This window comes from Pelodiscus sinensis, chromosome 9 (genome assembly GCF_049634645.1).
Source record: "Pelodiscus sinensis isolate JC-2024 chromosome 9, ASM4963464v1, whole genome shotgun sequence".
Taxonomy (NCBI): Eukaryota; Metazoa; Chordata; order Testudines; family Trionychidae; genus Pelodiscus; species Pelodiscus sinensis.
Window position 1 is genome coordinate 31,685,302 of NC_134719.1, and position 21,849 is coordinate 31,707,150.

General features: G+C 41.1%; 1 protein-coding gene across 4 annotated transcripts in view; it reads right to left on the minus strand.

The window, feature by feature from the left end:
* LOC102444672 (uncharacterized) overlaps positions 1-21,849 on the minus strand; it is a 208,223-nt gene that overhangs the window by 164,503 nt on the left and 21,871 nt on the right. For all 4 annotated transcript variants that reach the window (XR_012905948.1, XM_075936410.1, XM_006120245.4 and 1 more), the window contains 2 exons: positions 12,808-12,929; positions 811-858 (listed from right to left, as the gene is read on the minus strand). Coding sequence is in view for 3 of the 4 variants with exons in the window: in XM_006120245.4 (XP_006120307.1) it covers positions 811-858; positions 12,808-12,929 (170 nt within the window). In the remaining variant the exon portion in view is untranslated. The remainder of the gene's footprint in view (positions 1-810; positions 859-12,807; positions 12,930-21,849) is intronic.

The window sequence follows — 21,849 nt, forward strand, 5'->3', positions numbered from 1 at the left end:
AGCTTTCAGTACCTTATGCCATACATAATAGCGCCTGGTTTGATCCTAAGTGGAATTGGGGATTGAGGACTCTCAGACATCTGGGCTCTGAATACACAGGCCTGCGTGTGGCTAAATTGAAAAGGAGCAGTCCACTTTAGAGTACTGGCTGGAGGTGGGAATGATGTGTGGGCTGGGGGGATAATGGTTTATGTGTGACAGACATGAAAGTGTTAATTAGTGTAATTACAAGAGGCTAGCAATAGCGTCATTTCCTAAAGATATGCTTGATCCAACTAATTTCAACAGACGCCCCCAGAGGATTGGGCCTGAAACAAACATTCAATGAGAGTTTATTCCAGTGGTACAAAGGCACCTGTCTTACTTTATGGAATTCTACCACAGCTGTTTGTCTATGAAAGGATGTGGCAGACTTGAGTGGGGAGTAGTAGCATGCACAACCACAAAAGGTTGTGTGTGGCGGGGAGGGGGTCTCATACATAGAACTGTAGCAGAGGTAAGGGATAGATTGAAATATATTGGGTGTGTTGGGATGACAAGTAAAGACCAGCAGTTTTGTCCTTCAGTGGAGAGAAGATGGAGGCAGATTGTCACAAAGTTATTTACATTTTTAATATGGATGTGTAGATTGGAAATATTCAAGAAGCACTAATGAGTATGTATATACCATACTTTTAGACATGCAGTTCAGTACACACAAAGGCGACGACTTAGACTAAAATCCCTTTCACACATGGGTTATTAATGGGTTAATGAGGAGATTAGCAATTTCTTTCTGAAAACATGGAAAAGAACAGTTGAGTGACTTACCTCAGCTGTACATACTTTGCATCTTGGTCTATCCTTATTATCAGAACCCTAAAGGAAAAAGACATTAATGAAAACTGATTAAAACAATACTGACTGGGAAAATAAATATAAAACATATTAGCTTCATCTCCCAGCAGAATTAAAGACTAATAGAGCCAAATATATTAAGAAAAATTAATGCTTTATTACTTCAGAATCTGGTTCACATTTGATAAGTGGCATATTTCTTGCATTTATAGTATTTATTTTTTGAAAACACTCATAAATGCTCCACAAGTCTATAAGGCAGGAAAAGATAAGCTTCAAATATACTATGGGCAATCAGCTTAAACTGGGGCTCAAGATCATAGAGCCTCACTGAGCCTTCAGAAATAATCAAGGTATATGGGGTTTAACCATCATTCTCATGAGAAAATACATAATGTGCAGCATTGGTGAGATAAAGCACTCAAAAACGCAACATGCATTTTCATAGTGCTAGATAGGACTTTGGAGTGAAAAATGATTATCCTTTACAAAACAATGGCTTCAACCCTCCTCCCCCATGAACCCAAGGGCTACGTCTACACTGGCCACAATTTCCGGAAAAGCCATGCAAATCAGGTAAGTCAGGATAGGGAAATCCGCGGGGGATTTAAATATCCCCCGCGGATTTAAATAAAGATGTCCACCGCTTTTTTTCCGGCTTGGGGAAAAGCCATAAAAAAGGCGTTTAGACTGGCGCGATCCTCCGGAAAAAGCCCTTTTCTGGAGGATCTCTTATTCCTACTTGAAAGGGCTTTATTCCGGAGGATCGCGCCAGTCTAGACGCCTTTTTTCCGGCTTTTCCCCAAGCCGGAAAAAAAGCGGCGGACATGTTTATTTAAATCCGCTGGGGATATTTAAATCTCCCGCGGATTTCCCTATCCTGACTTACCTGATTTGCATGGCTTTTCCGGAAATTGTGGCCAGTGTAGACGTAGCCAAGATGTATACACAGAAGAAAACCCAGGCATGTCACCCCACCTGAGTGCAAAATCTGCTTAGAGTTTGATCAGCAATGGAGCAAGTTAACATGTTTGAAAATATGGTTCCAGGCCACTGCCTCTCTCACTAAAACTGAAAAACTGGGCACAAAAAGGGCAATGCGTTATACATCATATGTTTACTATTAAAAGTTCTGTCTGGCAGGCAAAAAGCGGTGTTGTAGCAAAAGTCAGTTGTGTCTGTCTCTCAGATTCTGACTGTTCTGGGACCAACTCGAGTGCATCATTGTAGTTCTGAACCAGCACAGACATTTCCTTCCGGGGAGTCGTGTCCTCTTTGAATTTTAGACCCAAAAATGTTCCTGTGATCAGTGAACCCTGGATCAGTGTGTGGGCTGTATGCTGTGTCTCCATTGGCACATTTTCTAAACCGGTGTCACTAGGGGCTAATGCTTCACGTAAGCCCCATTTTAAAAATAATCAATCTCGGGTTCCAGGTAATGGACTGCTCCTGAGGGGTGATGAGCATCCTCAGTCCCCACTGACTTCACTGGGACTTGAGAGAGCTCAGCAACTCTCTGGCAGTGCCGTGATCCTGGCAAGGCTCTAGCTTCCTCTAGCTTTGAAAGGAAGTTTTCATTTCCTCTGCCTATGAAGGAGTGAACAATTGCAAATTTAAGCCTGGGTAGTTAAACTACAATCTTGCTCTTTTCTTTTGTGAATGAGATGAGAGATGACCTAACATACAATTAGAAATCAAAAGACGGAAATGAATATGTATGCTACAGAGAGAAAGTGCACGCCATTCTGCCATTTGAAATAGTCTTATCATAGTGGTATCCTTGCTATGGTGCCATTTTACTGTTGATCTTCTTGTTTTATCAACATGCACAAGTCATTTCCTAGATTCTTGTTAACTCCTGTCCATTTATATTGGGGGTGCCCATCTCTTTTAATATTTTTGGACAGACTTAAAATCTTTCAAATTTTGCCTTATTGCATATAATTGCTATGCCATAATTGAACATTCATGATTGATTTCCAAAGGGGAGCCCCAACACAGGGCTAAGGAGTGATCCAACAAAGGGGAAGACCACCTCACATTCCCCCATAGATCACTGGAATGACTAAGCACTGGTGGATCTGAGAAAGGATTCCATTAAATATTCCTCTTGCTCAGGAAGCTTCTCTTTGTTCATCAGTAACAAACAGTAGATTTTTGAAAGAGTGAGGCAGTGAGACACAATGGCTGTGTCTAGGCTACATGGCTCCATCAACGGAGCCATGTAGATTAGGGTTGTAGGCAAAGGGAAATGAAGCGGCGATTTAAATAATCGCCACTTCATTTAAATTTAAATGGCTGCCGCGCTGAGCCGACAAACAGCTGATCAGCTGTTTGTCGGCTCAGCGCGGCAGCCATTTAAATTTAAATGAAGTGGCGATTATTTAAATCGCCGCTTCATTTCCCTTTGCCCAATAAACAAATCTACATGGCTCCGTCGACGGAGCCATGTAGTCTAGACATACCCCAACAGTTCTCAGAAGGAAATTGGTTTGCCTGTGTCTCAAAGAGCTGGTCTGAGATCTAGGTTGTTCCAGCCTCTCTCGCACTAAAGTAGTTGTTCTCAAACTTTTTGGCCAATAGCCCACCATACTAAATGCAGACCTTTTCATGGACCACCAGCCAATCCTCCATGATGACAAAAGAGGTTCAGAAGGGGGTGGGGAGGTGGGAGTCTGGCCAGTAGGTAGGGTGTAAGAGCGGGTTGGCAGTAGGAGTCTGTCTAGGAGTTTGGATGCAGTAGCAGGCTGCAGATGATGGGGTTTGGGTGGGAGGTAGGGTGCAGGAGTGAAGAGTAGATAGGGGGCTTGGGAGGGAGGTAGGCTGTAGGAGTGGATGAGGGGGTCTGGCTGGGAAAGAGGGTGCAGGAGTGGATTGGGGGTTGAGGGGTTTGGGTGAGATGGTCTGGGAGGGAAGGAGGCTGCAGGAGCAGGGTGAGGGTGTGGAGTCTGGGTCATACTGGGAATGGGGGGCACTTACCCAGCGCCATGCCCCCCCACTCCCTGGCACCACTCCCCACTGCTTCCATTGGCTGTGATTCCAGCTAATGGGAACAGCAGGAAAAGCCTCTAGGTGAGCAGCCATTACACCAGCCATGGGAAGGGATGGGGGGATAGAGTGCAAAGTCATTTCCTTCCCCTGAAAACTGGATCCAGCCTGAAAAGTTCGCCTCTCTACCCCCTGCAGTGAGAAGCCAGTGCTGGAGGCGGAGACTGTTGTAGGGCTGGAGCGTCAGAGCAGGCTCCCCACTGTGGGGGGGGGGGGATGCAAACCCATGGCCTACCTGCAAGATGGCTAAGGACCACTACTGGTCTATGGACCACACTTTGAGAATCGCTGCACTAGAGAACTGAGACCTGAGAGCAATATGGAAGCTTGTGTGTGCATGTGTGTTCATGTTGGCTTTCTGCTCATTTCTCCAAGGAGTTTATGGAGTATGTAAGAAGGGGACTCTTAAGCTAAAAAGCCCACAAAAGGGGAGAAGTGAACAACGGGTTCAGAATTAATGAGGGCAAGGGTTTTAAGGCATGTTTTTCCTGAATAAAACGCTAAGGTGGATAGAAATGAATTGAAACCACTTAAGATTTATGAAGTCTTAAACTCTCTCCCTGTTCATTTCTACTTGACCTTCTTGTTCATTTATCTCACAAGCCAGTATTCCAGTATCTACCTGTTTTCAACAATGACCTCTGTACAGAACTACCAGGTTTTTAAAATGGGTTGTTATTTATTTTTTAAAGTTGTGGTTATTGAACACACACTACACACTATTCCTGTGGAACCATGCCAGTCTGCAAAATCTCCAGTGCCTCCCCCTACTTCATCTCCCTGGAGTCATATATGACCTTACTAGTTGGAACTACAGTTAACCACCATCATGGGGAATATTTTCCTCCTACATTTTAGAATAGTATAATTTATAACATGATATTAAAACCAACATAAATTAGTAATTCAATCCCTATATTCCAATTTAATGAATTTGCAGCTTCATTGCATTATTGTTTTGTGCCACTGGACCAATCATTTGGTTTACAAACAGAATGTGTTTCTTTATTAATCAATAAATGCATAGTAAATAAAGGTAGCCTATGTATAATTATGCTGATATCTCACAGGGGCCAGAATGCAATTGTTTAATATATTATTTTCTTAGTTTATTCTCAACAAAATTAAATATGAATATAAAATTTGTGTCTTCAGGTTAAGCTCCTTTTAAGAAGGCAGGGATGCAGTTATTGGTGGGTGGCAACAGAGAAGCACTTTCCAGGATAATTGTTTTAGTATTACAGTTTTGGGCATTATAAAATGTGGTTAAGGAACTGTAGTCCCCTTACTAAAGAGGCCTCTGTTTTATTCTAAGAAGACCCTGTGTGCTACAATCCAGACTACAATTCCCATGAGCCCTTGGGAAAAAACAGGAAGGAAGGACTCTGGTGTGGGAGAGGGCTTGCTCTCCCTGTGCATGAAGGAAAGAGGCCTAGCAGTCTGGGACTCTGCCTTGAAGTTTGGAACCGAAGGGGAGACAGGCTGCTGCCAAGGACATTGATCCAGTCCAGGGACTGTTGGATGCAGCTACAGACCAGGACTAGATGCCTGTTGGAACTGGGAGTTCGCAGGCTGCTTCCCATAGGCACAGCATGAGGCCGTAAGTTTAGGCCTTGTTGGAAAAGTGCTGCCTGGCACAGAGCTGCTGTTTAGCCTGGACCAAAGCCCCACTACAGCTGCAACATCAGCGCGCCAACGCAAGCAAGTGTCTGGGACTGTGAGTCCCGGGGTGTGCACACTCTGGGGTGGGGTCACTGGTAGTACAAATGTTAGCTGTATAAGCTTCAATTATTGTTATGTGTTTTGTTAATGCTATTCATTGCTAATTCTGTTAATCCCTGTTTATTTAAGTGAAGTAAAGATTGTTTATTTTAAAGTATTCTATTAGATGTATATGATTTGTAGTTGTTGTTTTGGATCCATATTATAGCTGGAATGAGTATATTTCTGGAGGCTTTCAAGGCACACCAGTGAGTGTGTACAAGGCCAGCCAGGTGGAGGCACCGCCATTGTACATTCATTACGAGCAAGGGACTGCAGCAAGGGGGTTGATAGGGTTTTCCCCAACTAAACATCATCACCACTGGGGTGCTCAGGATCTCTTTTAGGTTAAAACATCAAGCGCCCCCGCACACCTGTGAGTGTGACCTGTTCTCCAGTAACCCGGGGAGAAAAAAGGGGGTTACAGAACATTTTAGACATCCACTGAGTAACCCATATTCAAAAACAAGCATGACAAACAAATGGAACAATTACTGTATTTGGGTACTTGCAACACTCTTTCAGAAAGAAAAAGTGGATATAGGCTATTTTATGCTGAATCAGCGCATACTATTTATTTATTTCCTTATTGTAAAAAATAACTTGCAAGTAGAAGAATTCTACCACAAATAATTTTCGATCTCTGAAGAAAAAAATGCCAACCCCCAAGCCCCCATATAGTTTAGGAGTTTTCCCTAAGCACATACAATTTTGTAGTGATGCCTAAAACCCAAGTGTGCCCAAAACCCGAGGGAGCTACTGTAAACTTACATCTATCTATATATTTTAGTCTTTCTGTCAGATTCGCAGAGGAACAGTTTATTCAAGAACTAATCAGAGGAAAGCTAAGACCACCAATTTTGGCATGCAGCTTCCTCTTGTGCTAACTAAATGCAAGGACAGGGTTTGGTTGTGCCAAGAAAATGCGAAGTGTTTGGAATGGGACTGTTTTCCATAACATGGACAGGGAGGGTCCAGAGAAAGGAAGAACATGATACTGAGAGTGGCCACTGGGGGGCAGCCAGACCACCAAGAGAGTGGCCAGTAGTGTTGGGGTTATCCAGTCTGGTGGTAGGCAAGATAGTGTAAGTAGCCCACCTGCCCCAAACCCTTCTCTTTTCTCCCTCCTCCCCCCCAGACCTTGGCCACAGCACTAGAGGGAGAGGGAAGAGAGAAAAGGCCTCTGGTGGCCAGATGGGCTGGGGAGAAGACAGAAGGTCCCTGGTGGCTGGGTGGGCTGTGGGGAAGATAAAAGGCCTGCCAGATGGGACCTCCTGCCATGATCCTCTCCCCACCCCCCCAAACCCTCACTTTTGCACCCTCCACAAACCCTCAGACTCCTGCTCTGCCCCCACCTCCCAAAGGCCCCTGCCCTGACTCCTGCACTCCCCCCCGCACCTCCAGCCCCTTGCCCTAAAGGACCTGGGCAACGCCGGGTAAGTTTTCTAGTATACTAGATATACATGTGCACATAAGGAACAGGATATCAAATTCCCTTCACATTGTCATCTGAATTCACCTTTGAATAGCCTGAGGACTAAAAAGCAATCCATAAATTTTTATTTCCTAATTTGAATTCTACTGACTTTTTCCTCACTAACCTTCACATGGTTTTACTATATTCTTGTAATTATATAATTAGCATCTTCAACACATATTTGTTCCCTGGTCAAGGGTGTGAAATATAAATACAGATATGCATAAAAATATATATTTGAAGAAGCATGGCCATTTTAGAAAAAAAAACCCTTGAGGGATTGAGTATTCCCACATTTGTAGCCCAGATGATGGTCTTGTACCTAGATGCACTTATCTATCACCACCATCAGAACAGCTTTTACTGGTGTGAGTCCATCACTATAAAATTGTGGCAGACTCATTGGTACAATGTGTTCTTGCACTTGGGACCTGCATAAATACCATATGCTTTACTGTCAACCTCCAAGGGATAGATATGTCTTGGCAGTCATAAACAGTAAGACACACTTCTTGCCTCACTGCCAGCTCTCAAATATGCATTTTAATACTCCAAAAGCAGCTGCAAGGGGAATCAAATATGGCAGATGAAAGTCTGAGGGTCTTGTAGAACATTACAGAACATCACAGATTATTCCATAGGTCAACCTGATTGTTCAGCAAATAGCACTGTATGATGAGATCCATAATTCAAATTGTGGGTTTGAGGATTATTGGACTGTTGGAAGCTACTCCCTCACACCCTACCAATCAATGGAAGAAGAAAGGACAAAAAGTCTGAGACGCAAACAAACAGATTCTGTTCTATTTTGGGCAGTTCCCAAAGTTTTAATCATTCTATTCTTGGCAGGCAAGTCAGCAGTCCTGTTTCTTCCACAGCAGGGTCCAAATAAGCAATTCTAATTCTTCCTTGTGGGTAGGGAAAATATCAAAAAGGTTTTGATGTGACAAGGTCAAATAGAGCAGATTTGTACATTTAGGTTTAGATTCTGATATTCTATGAATAGCTCCACTGAAGTCAATAAGATTAGTCTTGAAGTAAGATGCTACTAAGCAAGAGTCTGGGTCTCCAATATTTTAGACACTACTGTTTCTGCAGGGAATGATTACAGGTTCTCTATGCAGATTCACAATGTACTGACTAAGGGTATGTCTACACTACCCCGCTAGTTCGAACTAGCGGGGTAGTGTAGACATACCCCCAGTGAGTAAGAAAATAGTATTTTGTTGTCAAATTTCCTCCTGTTTTGAATCAATCTTAGACTTTTTGTGTTTCAGGAAAGCCCAACCCTGGTCCATATAAAAATTTCCCCCTAAATATACTCTGCTGACATGCTTATTCCTGGAGGCCTGCTTAATTACCCCAAATGTAAAAAGAAGGTGGAAGAGTTCTGTTTGAATAGCCCTGATGCTAGCAACTTAAACTCCTGGCACATGCTAATTCAATAGCCACTGAACATTTGGAGTTAAAGTGCAAGCAGCCCAGCTGAATAGGATGCAGTTCTTCTTATTCTTGTGCTGAATATCAGGGTCAGAGGTGAGTACCAGATAATACAAAACAGATGTAGGGAGAGTAGAAAGAATGCTGTTCACTTATGGTGACCACCTACATTTCAAGGAAATAGGACAACTGTATGAAAAATACAAGGAAAGGAAATTTTTTAAGGGACTGAATCAATCAATACTTTTGGTACAAAAATCATACAGAGTACAAAATCCTATATTGGTCTCCCAGTGGATTCATTACATAAATATTGCAGAAATACATAAAAATGTCCACCCTATATTGACTTTATGTACCAAATACGGGGCATCTTTAAAATACTAACAGCATGATCCCTCTATACACTTTACAAACTAGAGAGGAAAAGTCTTTTTACACTGTCCACATGATCTATCTCTGCTCTGTCATGGAGCAGCAGAGAAGCAACCATGTAAAAATGAGATGAAGAAAAAAGAAACTCTGAATTTGAAGGAGTATCTTCTGAACATTTGTCTAGATAAATAGATGCAGACACAGAGTTCCTCTTGCGTATCCACAAAACAAAGATTCAAGATGGGAGAGGAGAATTTCATGAGTAATCTTAGCTGCTCCATCCTGTTTCCTTACCTTGAGCTAAATCCTCAACCTTATTCCAGGTGTGCAAAGGGGATTTGGTTATCTCAAACAGGCAGCTGAGAATTCCCCCAATAAAGGCATACAGAATGGGAAATTTTATGTAATCACTCCCGCTGGTGTAACTTAGAGCAGTTACTTGGCAGCTTTAAGTTAGTAAGGCTGTTTCAGACTCTGACAGCCTCACAATTGGGAGAAAAAGAAAAGTTCCACCTTCCCCCCTTGTCTCCTTAGTGCAGATGATGATCCTATATTTAAATATTACAAGAGATGGGTGAGAAGAATCCATTTATTTTAGGTATCAGCAATAAGTAAACAACCCACTGTAATTTCAGGGAACACAGAAATACGTGAAACAATTTTAGAGACAGCAGCCACCTATAGCTCCTACTTTTATTTTTCCTGCCAAGAGATTTTTTTTAAAAAAATATTCTGAAATTTTATAAAGGAAGTTCTTATAAGCTGTAAGGTTTTAAAGTTTTCCTGATTATTTTACTAGAAGATGGAAAAATGTAAACAAGCTTTGATTGCAAGAAAAAAATGATGCCTAACTTGGGACCAAGGGTATTTTTACTATTTTACAGGCATTTGCTATCTAAATAGGTTAAAAATAATTGAGCAAATCATGATAAAACTTTTCTGAGAAAACATAGGAAACTTTGTTGAAAATGTCAATAAAAAGGCTGTTCCGTTTTATTTTTACCAGAACTAGCAATTGTGTATACAGAAGGCATTCGGTTCAGAGTGCATAGTTTATCTGTGGTATGATTACTGCATTTTTTTTGAAAAGTAATGTCTGTAGAAAAACCTTAAGAAAGGTTCTGTGTGACAGACAGTAAGTTAAAGAATAGGTATGAGGAGGCAAATTCCCACAGAGTAAAAAACAGTGAATAAAAATAATGATATATAATGAATGAATGACTTGACGTCATCTGCCTGTACTTGGTATCTATTTTAGAATGAATTACTCCATTCATTTCTATGGAAATTTTCTTCTGGTAGTGAGTATGCGATTCGACTTCCTGATTTGGTGCAATAAAGAGATGAGCAAGTAAAGGTCCACAAAACTCAAATGGTCTAGGTCCGGACCTCTCCAGTGCTGTTTGGAGTTGCTGATACTCTACTTTTAAAAGCCCCAGTTTCCTCATTTAGACAAGGGGTAGAAATGAAGGAAAGGAAAATTTATACTGAGGACCTGGGTAGGCCTCAGCAATTCTGAAGCATATATCATATCTCAAGTAACATTAAAAATAAACTCCCCAATTTTTAGAAAGGGAGAAATATTCCAAGTTATTTGCAATCTAAAGAAGTCATTCTTTTTCACAATCAAAACAATCTGCAGAAATTACTCCTAGTCTATTACTAAAGCTTGGCTGAGACAATCTAGCAAATCATTTCTCAGAACGTGGAAAGGAATGTATCCCCCTCAGTTAACTTTTGGGTTGCTGCCACTTTCCATTTTGGCAACCAAAGGAATGTTGTGGGCACCATATAAAGGCATCTGTGGCAGCCTGAGGGTTAAAGTAGACATTTCTTATCTTTTGACAGATGGTTAATTCATGGTCATTATTGCTAAATTCAATTGCTTAATAATTTAGATATGACAAACATGTGTGTAGTAATGTTTGCCAGGGCACCCTTCTAGGAATCCCAGGCTGCAATAACCCCCTCAATGCTTTCACCATATATCCCCATGCTGAGTGTGACAGATTGAAACAAATGCAGGCTTTCTGGGTATTTTAACTCCCTTGCACCACTTTTTTCCATTAAAGAGTGGTTCTAGGGAGTTGTGTGTAGTGAGTTCCTTTCGCTTGGGATGCCTGAATTTGCTTGGCTAAAAACAGTCATTTAATCAGTCGGTTTAATAAAAGACCAATTTTTTACAATGGTCTCAACCTGTCCTCCAGTTCCGCAGCTGCCCATAATAGTAGCATTTCAGCAATCTTATTGCCTAATTTATAGCCAATAGAGCCTAATCCCAAAAGATGCTGAGCATCAGCAGCTCCCACTGAAGTGATGCTCAGTCCCTCTCAAGATCAGCCCATCATCAGGAAGGCAAATGTATTAGCATTTGCCCCAACAACTAATTGCACTTGTAATTTTCAGCCTGCAATTAACTGTAGTTGCAAAGATGGAGCCAATTACATCAGCAGCAATTTTAAGTATCAGGCACATGATGTCAGAAGAAACAACAGGCCATTCTGTGTCCACCTCCCTGCACCAAAGTCCAATCCATTTTAATTTTTAAATATTTCTTTTACAATTCAGTTCTCTCTTCATTGCATTCCTTCAACTGCTACAGGCAACAGAACATCTCTCTTCCTCACTCTGGCACCACAAATCAGAGATCAGATCGGAGATCTGATCCAAAGCCCAATGAATTCAAAAGACTCCCATTGACTTCAAAGGGCTTTGGGTCAGACCCAAAGTCAACGTACTAACATTCTAGCACACAATACCACTCTGTAACACTGGCTGAAATCCATGTAATTTATATGTTGTTCTAGAGCTGTGCAACATTCACAAAACTCCCCAAATCTGAAAACTGCTGGCTCTTTTGTTTCATTTCAAATGAGAAACAGAGTGCAGGTTTGCAAAACATTTTGCCAAGGATCGCTAATTTATCGTGCTGAGTTAGACTAATTTACGGGCTTTGTATTGAAGTATTCAAAATGTGTGGCTCTGACCACAAAAACCAGGTATAGCTCAGTAACTTTGGGTTTCCTTTCAAGATCTTAAGTTTATAGGTTTCCTTTACATTTTTTCTCCTTTTAACTTACACTTTATCACTTTATGCCCCTCTTTAAAGCCCTGATTATAATACTTTTAGAATGCTAGCTTTTGGGGACAGAAGTCTTGCCTAGTACATTATTGTTAATATAGAAAAAATATATTAATAAAACGAATGATAAAACAATTATAATAAATGGGAAAAGTCAATGTGTTTTCCGGTGTGGCTACTAGTCTTGTTCACAATTCTGGCAAGTCCTGAAGCAGATATATGAAACCTAAATTTTACCTATAAGTTTGCAACTGTTTGAACCCTGCTAAAAACTGAACCTAAGCCCTTTATGTGTTTCGGGCTTGTGAACACATTAACCATTTCTGACATAAAATATTCACCATATCTGCTTCAAATTAGACAAGAGCTGTGGAAGCCCCTTTAAGTCAGCATCTTGCTTTTACTATGTAGTCCACAATGCACAAAAATCATAATGGCTTCAAACTGTAAGATCACTTGGGGTCTGATCTTACAAGGTGCTATGAAGGAATGAACACCCTGAACTCAGAGTGAAACTAATGGGAATGGAGGTACATAGCACCTTATAGGATTTTCTTAGTATCTTGTGGGACTTATTCCTTGGTCAGTAAGTGCTCTGACACCTGGAAGTTTTTAAAACACCACCACCTTTTCTCACCTGCCATTTGAGCTTGTAACCATATGTTTGTAAAATGTTTATAGAACACAAATAAAACCAATGAAAGTTCATCATAACAGTACACCAACATATGTGCAGAGTGAAAGACCATCTAAGCTGGAAGAAAATATTCTACATTAGTCCCCTCACCTTGTGTATCCAGGTTAACACACACTTCTGGTGAGCAATCAAGTTTTTGCAGTCACAGAAGTGCAGCAGAGCGTCACGACCCATCTCGTCTCCTTCTCGACAGATAAAGCATTCTTTTGACTCTAATTAAAAAGATTAATAAAGTAAGAGAACACATCAGGTTTGCATCAATCACAGCCCATGTGGTTCTTATTATTGCAATTAAAAGTTATCTCCTCAAAATTGTTGGATGAAAGTGCCATGGTCTACAATTGAAAACACATTTGAAGGGAGTTTTCCAACTTATTCTATTTTAAACAGTCAAATTTAAGCAACATTGTTGAGATAATATGTTCAAAAGGTCCTTAAAGGCAAAGGAAAAATACATTTTTGTTCCATGAAACCCCCTTATAAAGAATGTGCATTGTGCATCTTAGTGCTTTTTGTTTTAAAAAAGAATGAACATTTGGAGCCTTATTTTCAAAGGTGCATCAACACAGTCTTTGATGATATCGAAGGGGTAATTCAGACTTCAGTCCTGCAAGATGATGAGGCCTTAAACCTGCACTCACATCACTGGGAGTTGGCACACGCAACATTTTTTAGGAGCCCTCTGCTCTTTCCATGATCGAGTCTTTTCTGTGCTTTACATTTTTGCACCCAACCAGTCAAAATTTTAGCTGGTGCAAATTAGCTCTGTTAATGTCAGCAGACTGGTCTATTACATCCACAAAGAATTTGATCCTCTTTTTTTAACGCAAATTTTTGCACCCACAAAAACTAGGATTCATGTATGCCAACTGCACTTGCAAGCTTAAATTAATTATTTTTGCACATGCAAAATCTTGGTGCAAATCCAAATGTACACAAAATTTCACCCGCAGTTTTAATTTAATGGAAATCTGGCTCTTTATGACTTTCTTCCAAGTATGTTACAGGTTTGAATTTTGTTGCAATGCATAATTTTAATGACAGGATGATTAAAGTATGTTAGTGTACTCTGATGACTGTGTCAAGCTTTCTATTCTTAAGCCAGTTTTTTTGTTTTTTAAACTGCAGCTCTTGTATTTGGCAATAGGTGGAATTCATGGAATTCAACTAAAGAACATCCTAAGTGCAAAATCAGGCACTACTTTCTAAACTAGGTTTTCTTGATGCTATTTAAATAAAGATTTTGAGCACTGGGAAATGGATCTCTTTCCGAGAAACAAAAGGGAACAAAACAATTCTTAATATGTAATGTATAACAAAGAAACGCCCCAGTGAATATCACAGAGGAAATACTTGGATTTTTATGAAATGGATGCTAAAAGTACCCTGCCATCTTTATTTGCACTGAAGGCTGCTTATAATTTTGCCTTTTCTGGTTTCCGAAAAACTGCTGTCCCTCACATCCCCTGATGCTGCTCCTGAGGCAGCAGGACAAAGGCATTGTGGATTTACATGACAAAATAAGGATAATCGATTTCTATCTACTCAAACACCTTTTTAAAAAATGCATTATGGTTTGTACTGCAATGTTGGCATCTAAGGGCCACATTTTTTTCTCTGACATAAGTACTCAGCTCTCACCACTTTCAAGGAGCCACATGTACCCCTGTGAGGGCAATTTGGAATTTAAAGAACAATCATTTGTGAAAAAAGAAACAGGAGAGAAGTACAGAATATGCACCTATACTTGCATGGCATAGGGGAAATCCTGACCCTATTTGCAAGTGGAACTTTCCTTGCAATGGCCACAATGAATATATGTGCTTTGCTTGAAAGCTTGTCTCTTTCAGTAAGTCATTACAATAAATGATATCACCCAACACCCCTTTCTTCACAATGAATATATATTTATCAAAGAAAATACAGTGAAAAGCAGAGTCATGATACCTGATGTCTGATAAAAAGTCTTTATATGCCTAATACAGAGGATCAGTTGTTCAAGAATAAACATGACCCATTTAATAGTGCAAGGTGTCCAGCATCTACAGTACTGTGCTAAATACTGGTCATGCAAAATTAAAGCTGCCTGGCATTAAACATTACTTTTGTCTTGCACTAAGAATTTTCTTTTTGACCAGTAGATATAGATTACATTCTCACTGGAGCCATTTCCTTTCCCTTTCTACAAGGTCTGCCACCTTTTGGAAATGCATCACCTCTTTGAGCTTCCAGAATATTTTTGAGCTATATATCCACATCTAAGGATGAAAATATAACTTAATATTGATCCCTGAATGTAAATTTAAACAAGTGTAGGAATGGGCAACTCAATTCAGAGAAAAATTCCTTAGTCATCCAAGACTTGGCCATTGATCCTGAGGAAGAAAGGGGGAGTAAGAATTCCTTTCATAATCTGTGCAGACCACCTGAATCCTTTTCTATCCTTGGTCTGAGGAATTATACTTAGGGAAAAAACATGGAATAGGGTTTCAAGAATGTATAGATGATTTTAAATTAGAGCTAATAGGGTTTCAAGAATGTATAGTTGATTTTAAATTAGAGCTAATTAGAGAAAATCAAAGTTAATATAATTTACCCCCTTTTACTCAAATGGTAACACTTTCTAGATTCGTACCTGTTTATCAACATACTCAGATACCCCCAACTTGAATAAGGCATACAGAGTCTAAGTGAGTGCATGGAAATCCAAATTACACATCATCATGAATTTAGCATAAGTATGTAAAGAAATTTTAACCAATTAGGTGAGGATTATGATCTAAAATGCAATGACCAAAAACATGTATAAAAAAATTAAGATAAACTATTCTGGTTTAAAAGCTTCAGAGGGGTAGCTGAGTTAGTCTGTTACAGGAAAAACTTAAAAAAAACAATAAATAGTGTAGTAGCACCTTAAAGACTAAGGCTACGTCTACACTGGCCCCTTCTTCGGAAAGGGCATGCTAATTTTGAAAGTGGGAATAGGGAAATCCGCGGGGGATTTAAATATCCCCCGTGGGATTTAAATAAACATGTCCGCCGCTTTTTTTCCGGCTTGGGGAAAAGCCGGAAAAAAGCGTCTAGACTGGCCCGATCTTCCTTTGAAGTAGGAATAAGAGATCCTCTGGAATAGGGCTTTATTCCGGAGCATCGGGCCAGTCTAGACGCTTTTTTCCAGCTTTTCCCCAAGCAGGAAAAAAAGCGGCGGACATGTTTATTTAAATCCCGCGGGGGATATTTAAATCCCCCACGGATTTCCCTATTCCCACTTTCAAAATTAGCATGCCCCTTCCGAAGAAGGGGCCAGTGTAGACGTAGCCTAACAGAACATGTAAATGGTATCATGAGCTTTCGTGGGCACTACCCACTACTTTAAAAGCTCTGATACCATCTACATGTTTTGTAAATCTTTAAAGTGCTACTACACTATTTGTTGTTTTTTAAGTTTATTCTAGTGTAATTAGCATATCATGTACCAGCTGCACACAAGGATAGGATATCACCAGTTTTTATAGGTGCGTAGAGTTCAACATAAAGGGAAATTGCTATATAAAGAACATAAGAATGGCCATTCTGGGTCAGACCAAATCCCATCTTCTGACAATATCTAGCCCAGTATCCCGTCTTATGACAGATGCTAATGCCAAGTGCTCCTGAGGAAGTGAACACAACAGGTAATCATCAAGTGACCCATTCCCTGTCAACCCCTTCCTGCTTATAGCAAACATAGATTAGGACTATCATCAAAGTCTCCCTACCCTCCATTTCCTGAACATCTCTCCAAAGATTAAACTATGCCTTTTCCTATTGCTGTTTTTAGCCATAGTAATTAAATAAACCATGGTCAGGGATCCCAAAACAAACATGGATGTTTCCATTCATTCTTCATGCAATCTTGCAAGATTTCTAAAGCGTGAGATTTTGCACTGACTGGATCTGCAATGACCCATCAGAAACTAGCAAGAAACTGTTCAGACTGGATGATGCATGCTACTTAACTTTTATTCACTAGAACTGAGGCACACTACAATCTGAAGTTTCTACTGGTTTCCTCCGCTTAGGCACTTGGTCACTACGATAAATAAATTTCCCAGTGTCAGAACTTCTAGAAGGTAGTATGGAAGGTATGGAATTACTGTGGTGACATGCAGTATATGGCAACTGTCACTCACTCCATACTAAAAAGTCCCTCATCTTTTAGGCTACATCTACACTGCAAGGTTTTTGCACAAAAAGCTGCAGAACATCCACACCTCAAATGCACTTTTGCGCAAGTAAATCAGCAGTAAAACGGCAGAACAGAGGGCATTTGCTGGTGTAGGTAAATCTCCTTCTACGAGGCATAACTCCCTTTTACGCTACAGCTATTGTGCAAAAAGATAAGTGTGGACGCTCCAAAGGGGTTTCTTACAGAAGAAACCCCTATGGGAAAAAGCACAGGTGCTCTGATGGCCATTCTGTGAATGGCCATCAGAGTTTTCTTGCGCAAGAGCATCCATGCAGTGTGGACGCTCTCTTGCACAAAAGCACATCATTTTGAATGTGTGGACATTCTCTTGCACAAGAAGTTTTTGTGGAAAAACTCTTGCACAAAAGGCTTCTTGCGCAAGAAGCCGGCAGTGTAGATGTAGCCTTATTGACTGCCCACTCTTTCCTTCTTTCTAAGAGCCAGTCAGAAAATCTCCCCCTTCATGGATTTAAAAACAACAAAAAATTGCATACAAATCACTAGCTACATATGATAAGTGAACAGAGTGCCATTATGTATTTTGAAACTGTAGTGGAGTATACATGCAGTATGTTTCGAGACAGCGTCTCGCAGTTTGGACCATCCACATATTTTATTTGTCGAATGGAGACATATGTCAAATAAAAGATTCATTTGGGTTGGGGGCAGATTCCATTACCAAGGATTATTTTAAAAAAATGGCTAGAAACCACTTTGTCACAGCTCTGTCTTGCCACTGTTTGTGCAGCTGGAAAAATGGATGTCTCTATATTCTTCCTATGCTTACCAAAGACATTGCCAGAGTATAACAGAAAAGCACACACATACTTACAGCCACATCTCACTAAGTATGAGTCCCCACCCTCCACACCAAGAAGGTAATTGGAAGGAAATTATTGTAACACACTTTCCAATGACTTGCCTGTCTGAAAAATGACCTCAACTGTTTATGCCAAATCACTGGCACAGCCAATAGTGCAACGGAGTTCAGTCTAGACACTGGAGCTGCTAACACAATATGTTCTTGCCTAAGAAAAATTTCATTAGTTAGGAATGAGAGTGTTTCAAGACATTTAGGAAAATTATTCATGTGTGTATATTATTTATTAAGCACCTGGATTACACATGTCATACAAAACAAATAAAGACAGCTCTCACTAATAATGTATTCCATGTGTTAAACACACAAACAGAAGAGTATTTATTAAGCATGGATATTGAACTGTACAAGACAATACCTGCTACTCACATTCATTGTATGTTTTTAACTGTATTTGTTTTGTTCTGTATATGTACACAATCTAAGAAACAGGCCAAAAAATCAGACAAACATATGCTGGAAGGTGCAGAGGACAGCCATAGCTCTGTACATTAGTTATTATTAGTATTAATAGTTATGGAGTGGAAATGGTATAAAGTTGATGGGAGTGAGTTAGTGCTTTTGAACCACACAGATGAAGTGGGTTTCCCATAAATATCATAAAAACCACATTGCAGCAGCACGGAAAGTGTACCGCTTCCAAAGTGCTGTGTAAGGTTTTACAGCCGCAGTCCTCCTACTGGGCTGGATCCTTAGCTCCTGAAAATCAGCCATGTTCTATTTACTTCAGTGGTGGAACATTGGTTTATACCAGGTGTGAGCATGGCCCAATGACTGTAATGGGACTCATGAGGCAAACACCTTCACAGAACAATTTGATGACACATAAAGAGAACTGACAAGCCAAGGAATTCAGAATTAAGGCTTCTACACCATCCATATTTCACCCCATGGTGCATAAGTGCATTGCTGTAGCGGTATTGATATTAATCAAGCTGAACGCTGAAATAAAGTCCCAAGTCCTTACTCGGGAAAACCTCCCATTGACACCAAGAAGACCCCTACTGATTTCAAAGAATTTGTCTGAGTGGGGAATGTAGAACTGGGCCTAGTAATCAGCCTGATATAATAATTTATGGAGTTCAGCCAATTTAAATTGGACCCTCGATAATAATTCTCAACCTACAATGGCTCCAGTTTGGGTAACGGGCTGTGTTTGAAATTAGAAGAAGTTGTAAATTGCAAAGTTTTTATCTGGATGCAAATTACCCTAAATATGATGGTGTTCATGGTAAATAGGAGACTAAGGATTTTGAAGTGATATAGGTTCCCTTTTAAGTGTATAAATCTATAGGGCAAGATTCTCAGCTAACCTGCATCGATGTAACTCTTTTGACATCGGTGGACTACATAGATTTATACCAGTTGAGGATCCGGCCAATTATGATCTACAGTCAACACTGAATAATTTAAGTTAGGTGACATATTCGCAGCCACCTGAAAGGTAGCGGAAAGGTGGTCACTGAACTGGAGCCAACAGGAGAAAATGACTAGTATGTGTAAGAAGAGAAATATTTTGGTCTTTAATAATCCTTTTTCATTATGCTTTGTAATGGAAAATTACCTTGCGATGGGGTGGACTAGGCCCAAAGGTTCCCTGCTGGAGACCTCTGGATTCTACCACAGCCACCCCAGAAAAGGAGAGGTGGAAAGGTCCTCCACGAGGCCTAGAGTGGTTGTGAGGAAGTAATTAGAGGGAGTGCAGAACGGCCAATTGGGGTCTAGGTGGTTCAAATAAAAGGAGTTGCAGAACAGAGCAGCAGTTAGTTGCAGCATAGAACTGGAAAGAAAGGGCTGCGTGCCTGGCTGGCAGAGCAGCAGGGAGCCCTGCTCAATGTGGTGAGTTATAGGGGAGTAAGAGGCTCCTAGTTGGTGGCTAGGACTGAGCCAAAGACAAGTTTGTTAGCAGTGATCAGGGGAGCAATGAAGGAGCTCCTGGCTGGCTACTGAGACTGTGTAAGGATTGATTAGGAGGGTAGGTGGAAGCCTAGGGATATAGCCACATACTAGGACCAGGATTACCTAGAGCAGTGATGGACACCCTGCAGCCAGCATACTCCCTGTCTGTCCTCACACTTCCTACTCCCCTGCCTCACTCCCAGCACTTTTTAGATGCCATGAATATGCTGATTCATGCTCCATCCCCGCACTTCCTACTGCTCCCCCTCCCTTCCAGTGCTTGAACCCTGTGAATCAGCAGTTAGCAGATGTTAAAGCTCTGGGAGGGAGGCAGAAAAGCAGATACGGAGCATGAATCAGCATATTCATGGTGCTCCGAAAGTGCTGGGAGGGAGGGGGAGGAGTAGAAAGCATGGGGCTCCAGTGGACCTGGCAGCCTTGGGACATAGGACGGATAAGGGGGGCCCTGAAGGTAGGGAGGTTGGGGGGCTCCTCCAGTGGCACATGTGAGAGGCATGGGAGAAAGGGACAGAAAGAGAATGCATGGGCCACAGATGGAACCCCACTGGGCTGGGCTGCAGGTTGCCCACCATTGCAGCCCACTGCTGTGGAAGAGGGCTATTCATGTGCCCACTCACTCGTCTTGGTTTCCCATTGCTCACTTAGGGTATGTCTACACTACCCTCCTAATTCAAACTAGGAGGGTAATGTAGTCATACCGCACTTGCAAATGAAGCCCGGGATTTGAATTTCCCGGGCTTCATTTGCATGAAGCCGGCTGGCGCCATTTTTAAATGCCGGCAGTTCGAATCCCGTGCCGCACGGCTACACGCGGCACGGAGTAGCTAGTTCAGATTAGGCTTCCTAATGGAATGAGGAGTACAGCTAGTTCGGATTAGGAAGCCTAATCCGAGCTAGCTACTCCGTGCCGCGTGTAGCCGCGCGGCACAGGGTTCGAACTCCTGGTATTTAAAAATGGCGCCGGCCGGCTTCATGCAAATGAAGCCCGGGAAATTCAAATCCCGGGCTTCATTTGCAAGTGCGGTATGCCTACATTACCCTCCTAGTTCAAATTAGGAAGGTAATGTAGACATACCCCCAGAGACTGTTCCCTGGATGGACTAGAGCGACACCACCAGAGATGTACTAAGATGGGCCCCAAAAGGGGTCTGCCCTGGTTCATGTGCAGCAAGTACAGAGGGCTGAGTCACTGAAACATACACCTGCAAACCAATGAAAGGGATCACCAGATCTGAAAGGATGCAGACACATCCAACCAGAGAGGGTGCTCATGAGAAGTGGGTGCCAATCCCATTACATATCTTTAATACTATTTTTCTTTGCTCTTTGTATTTAAATTACTTTCCTGCTCGGAAAGACAATGTCAGTTACAGGTTGAACCACTCTACTCTGGCACCCTCGAGACCTGACCAGAGAATGAATAAACCAGAGAATTTGGCAGATCACAGGAGATCAATACTGTGTAGGAGCATTACCAGCACTTCCACTGCTTACTGGGGTCTGAGACGACATTTAGAGTTAAGTAACAGCACAGAAAACTGAGAGCCAGACTGATGGCTGTAAACAAATTTTATGGAACCGTGGGAAACTTGGCCACACCCATGGTAAGTAGACATCTGGCTAACTAAAATCATGCCAGACCATGGATGTTGCCAGACTAGAGAGTGATGGGCTAGAGAGGTTCAACCTGTATATCAGATCATAGATGCATGAAAGAAAATGTAGCACTTATCCATGGATCCACCTAAGCTGACCCTGCAAGGGACATTCATGAACCTCAAAGTACCAACCCTGAGTGATAAAAATATATTAAAACACTATAAACCATATTTTAATCTTGATCCACCCCCAAAAAAACGTAAAATAAAAAAAGCAGATTCTTCTCTTTTACAAAGCCAGAATCATTTTCAAAGGGCTGAGGACTTCTTATATACCAAGTTTCAGCCTGAGGTTGAACTGAAACATTTAATGAAGAGGATTTAAAATGAAAGCACTTATGTATCCTTCATTACAAAAGCATGACTGGGTATCCTGGATATTTTATATTAATAATACTGTATTTATTTATTAGTATACTCTCTCTTTCATGTATATATAAATAAGA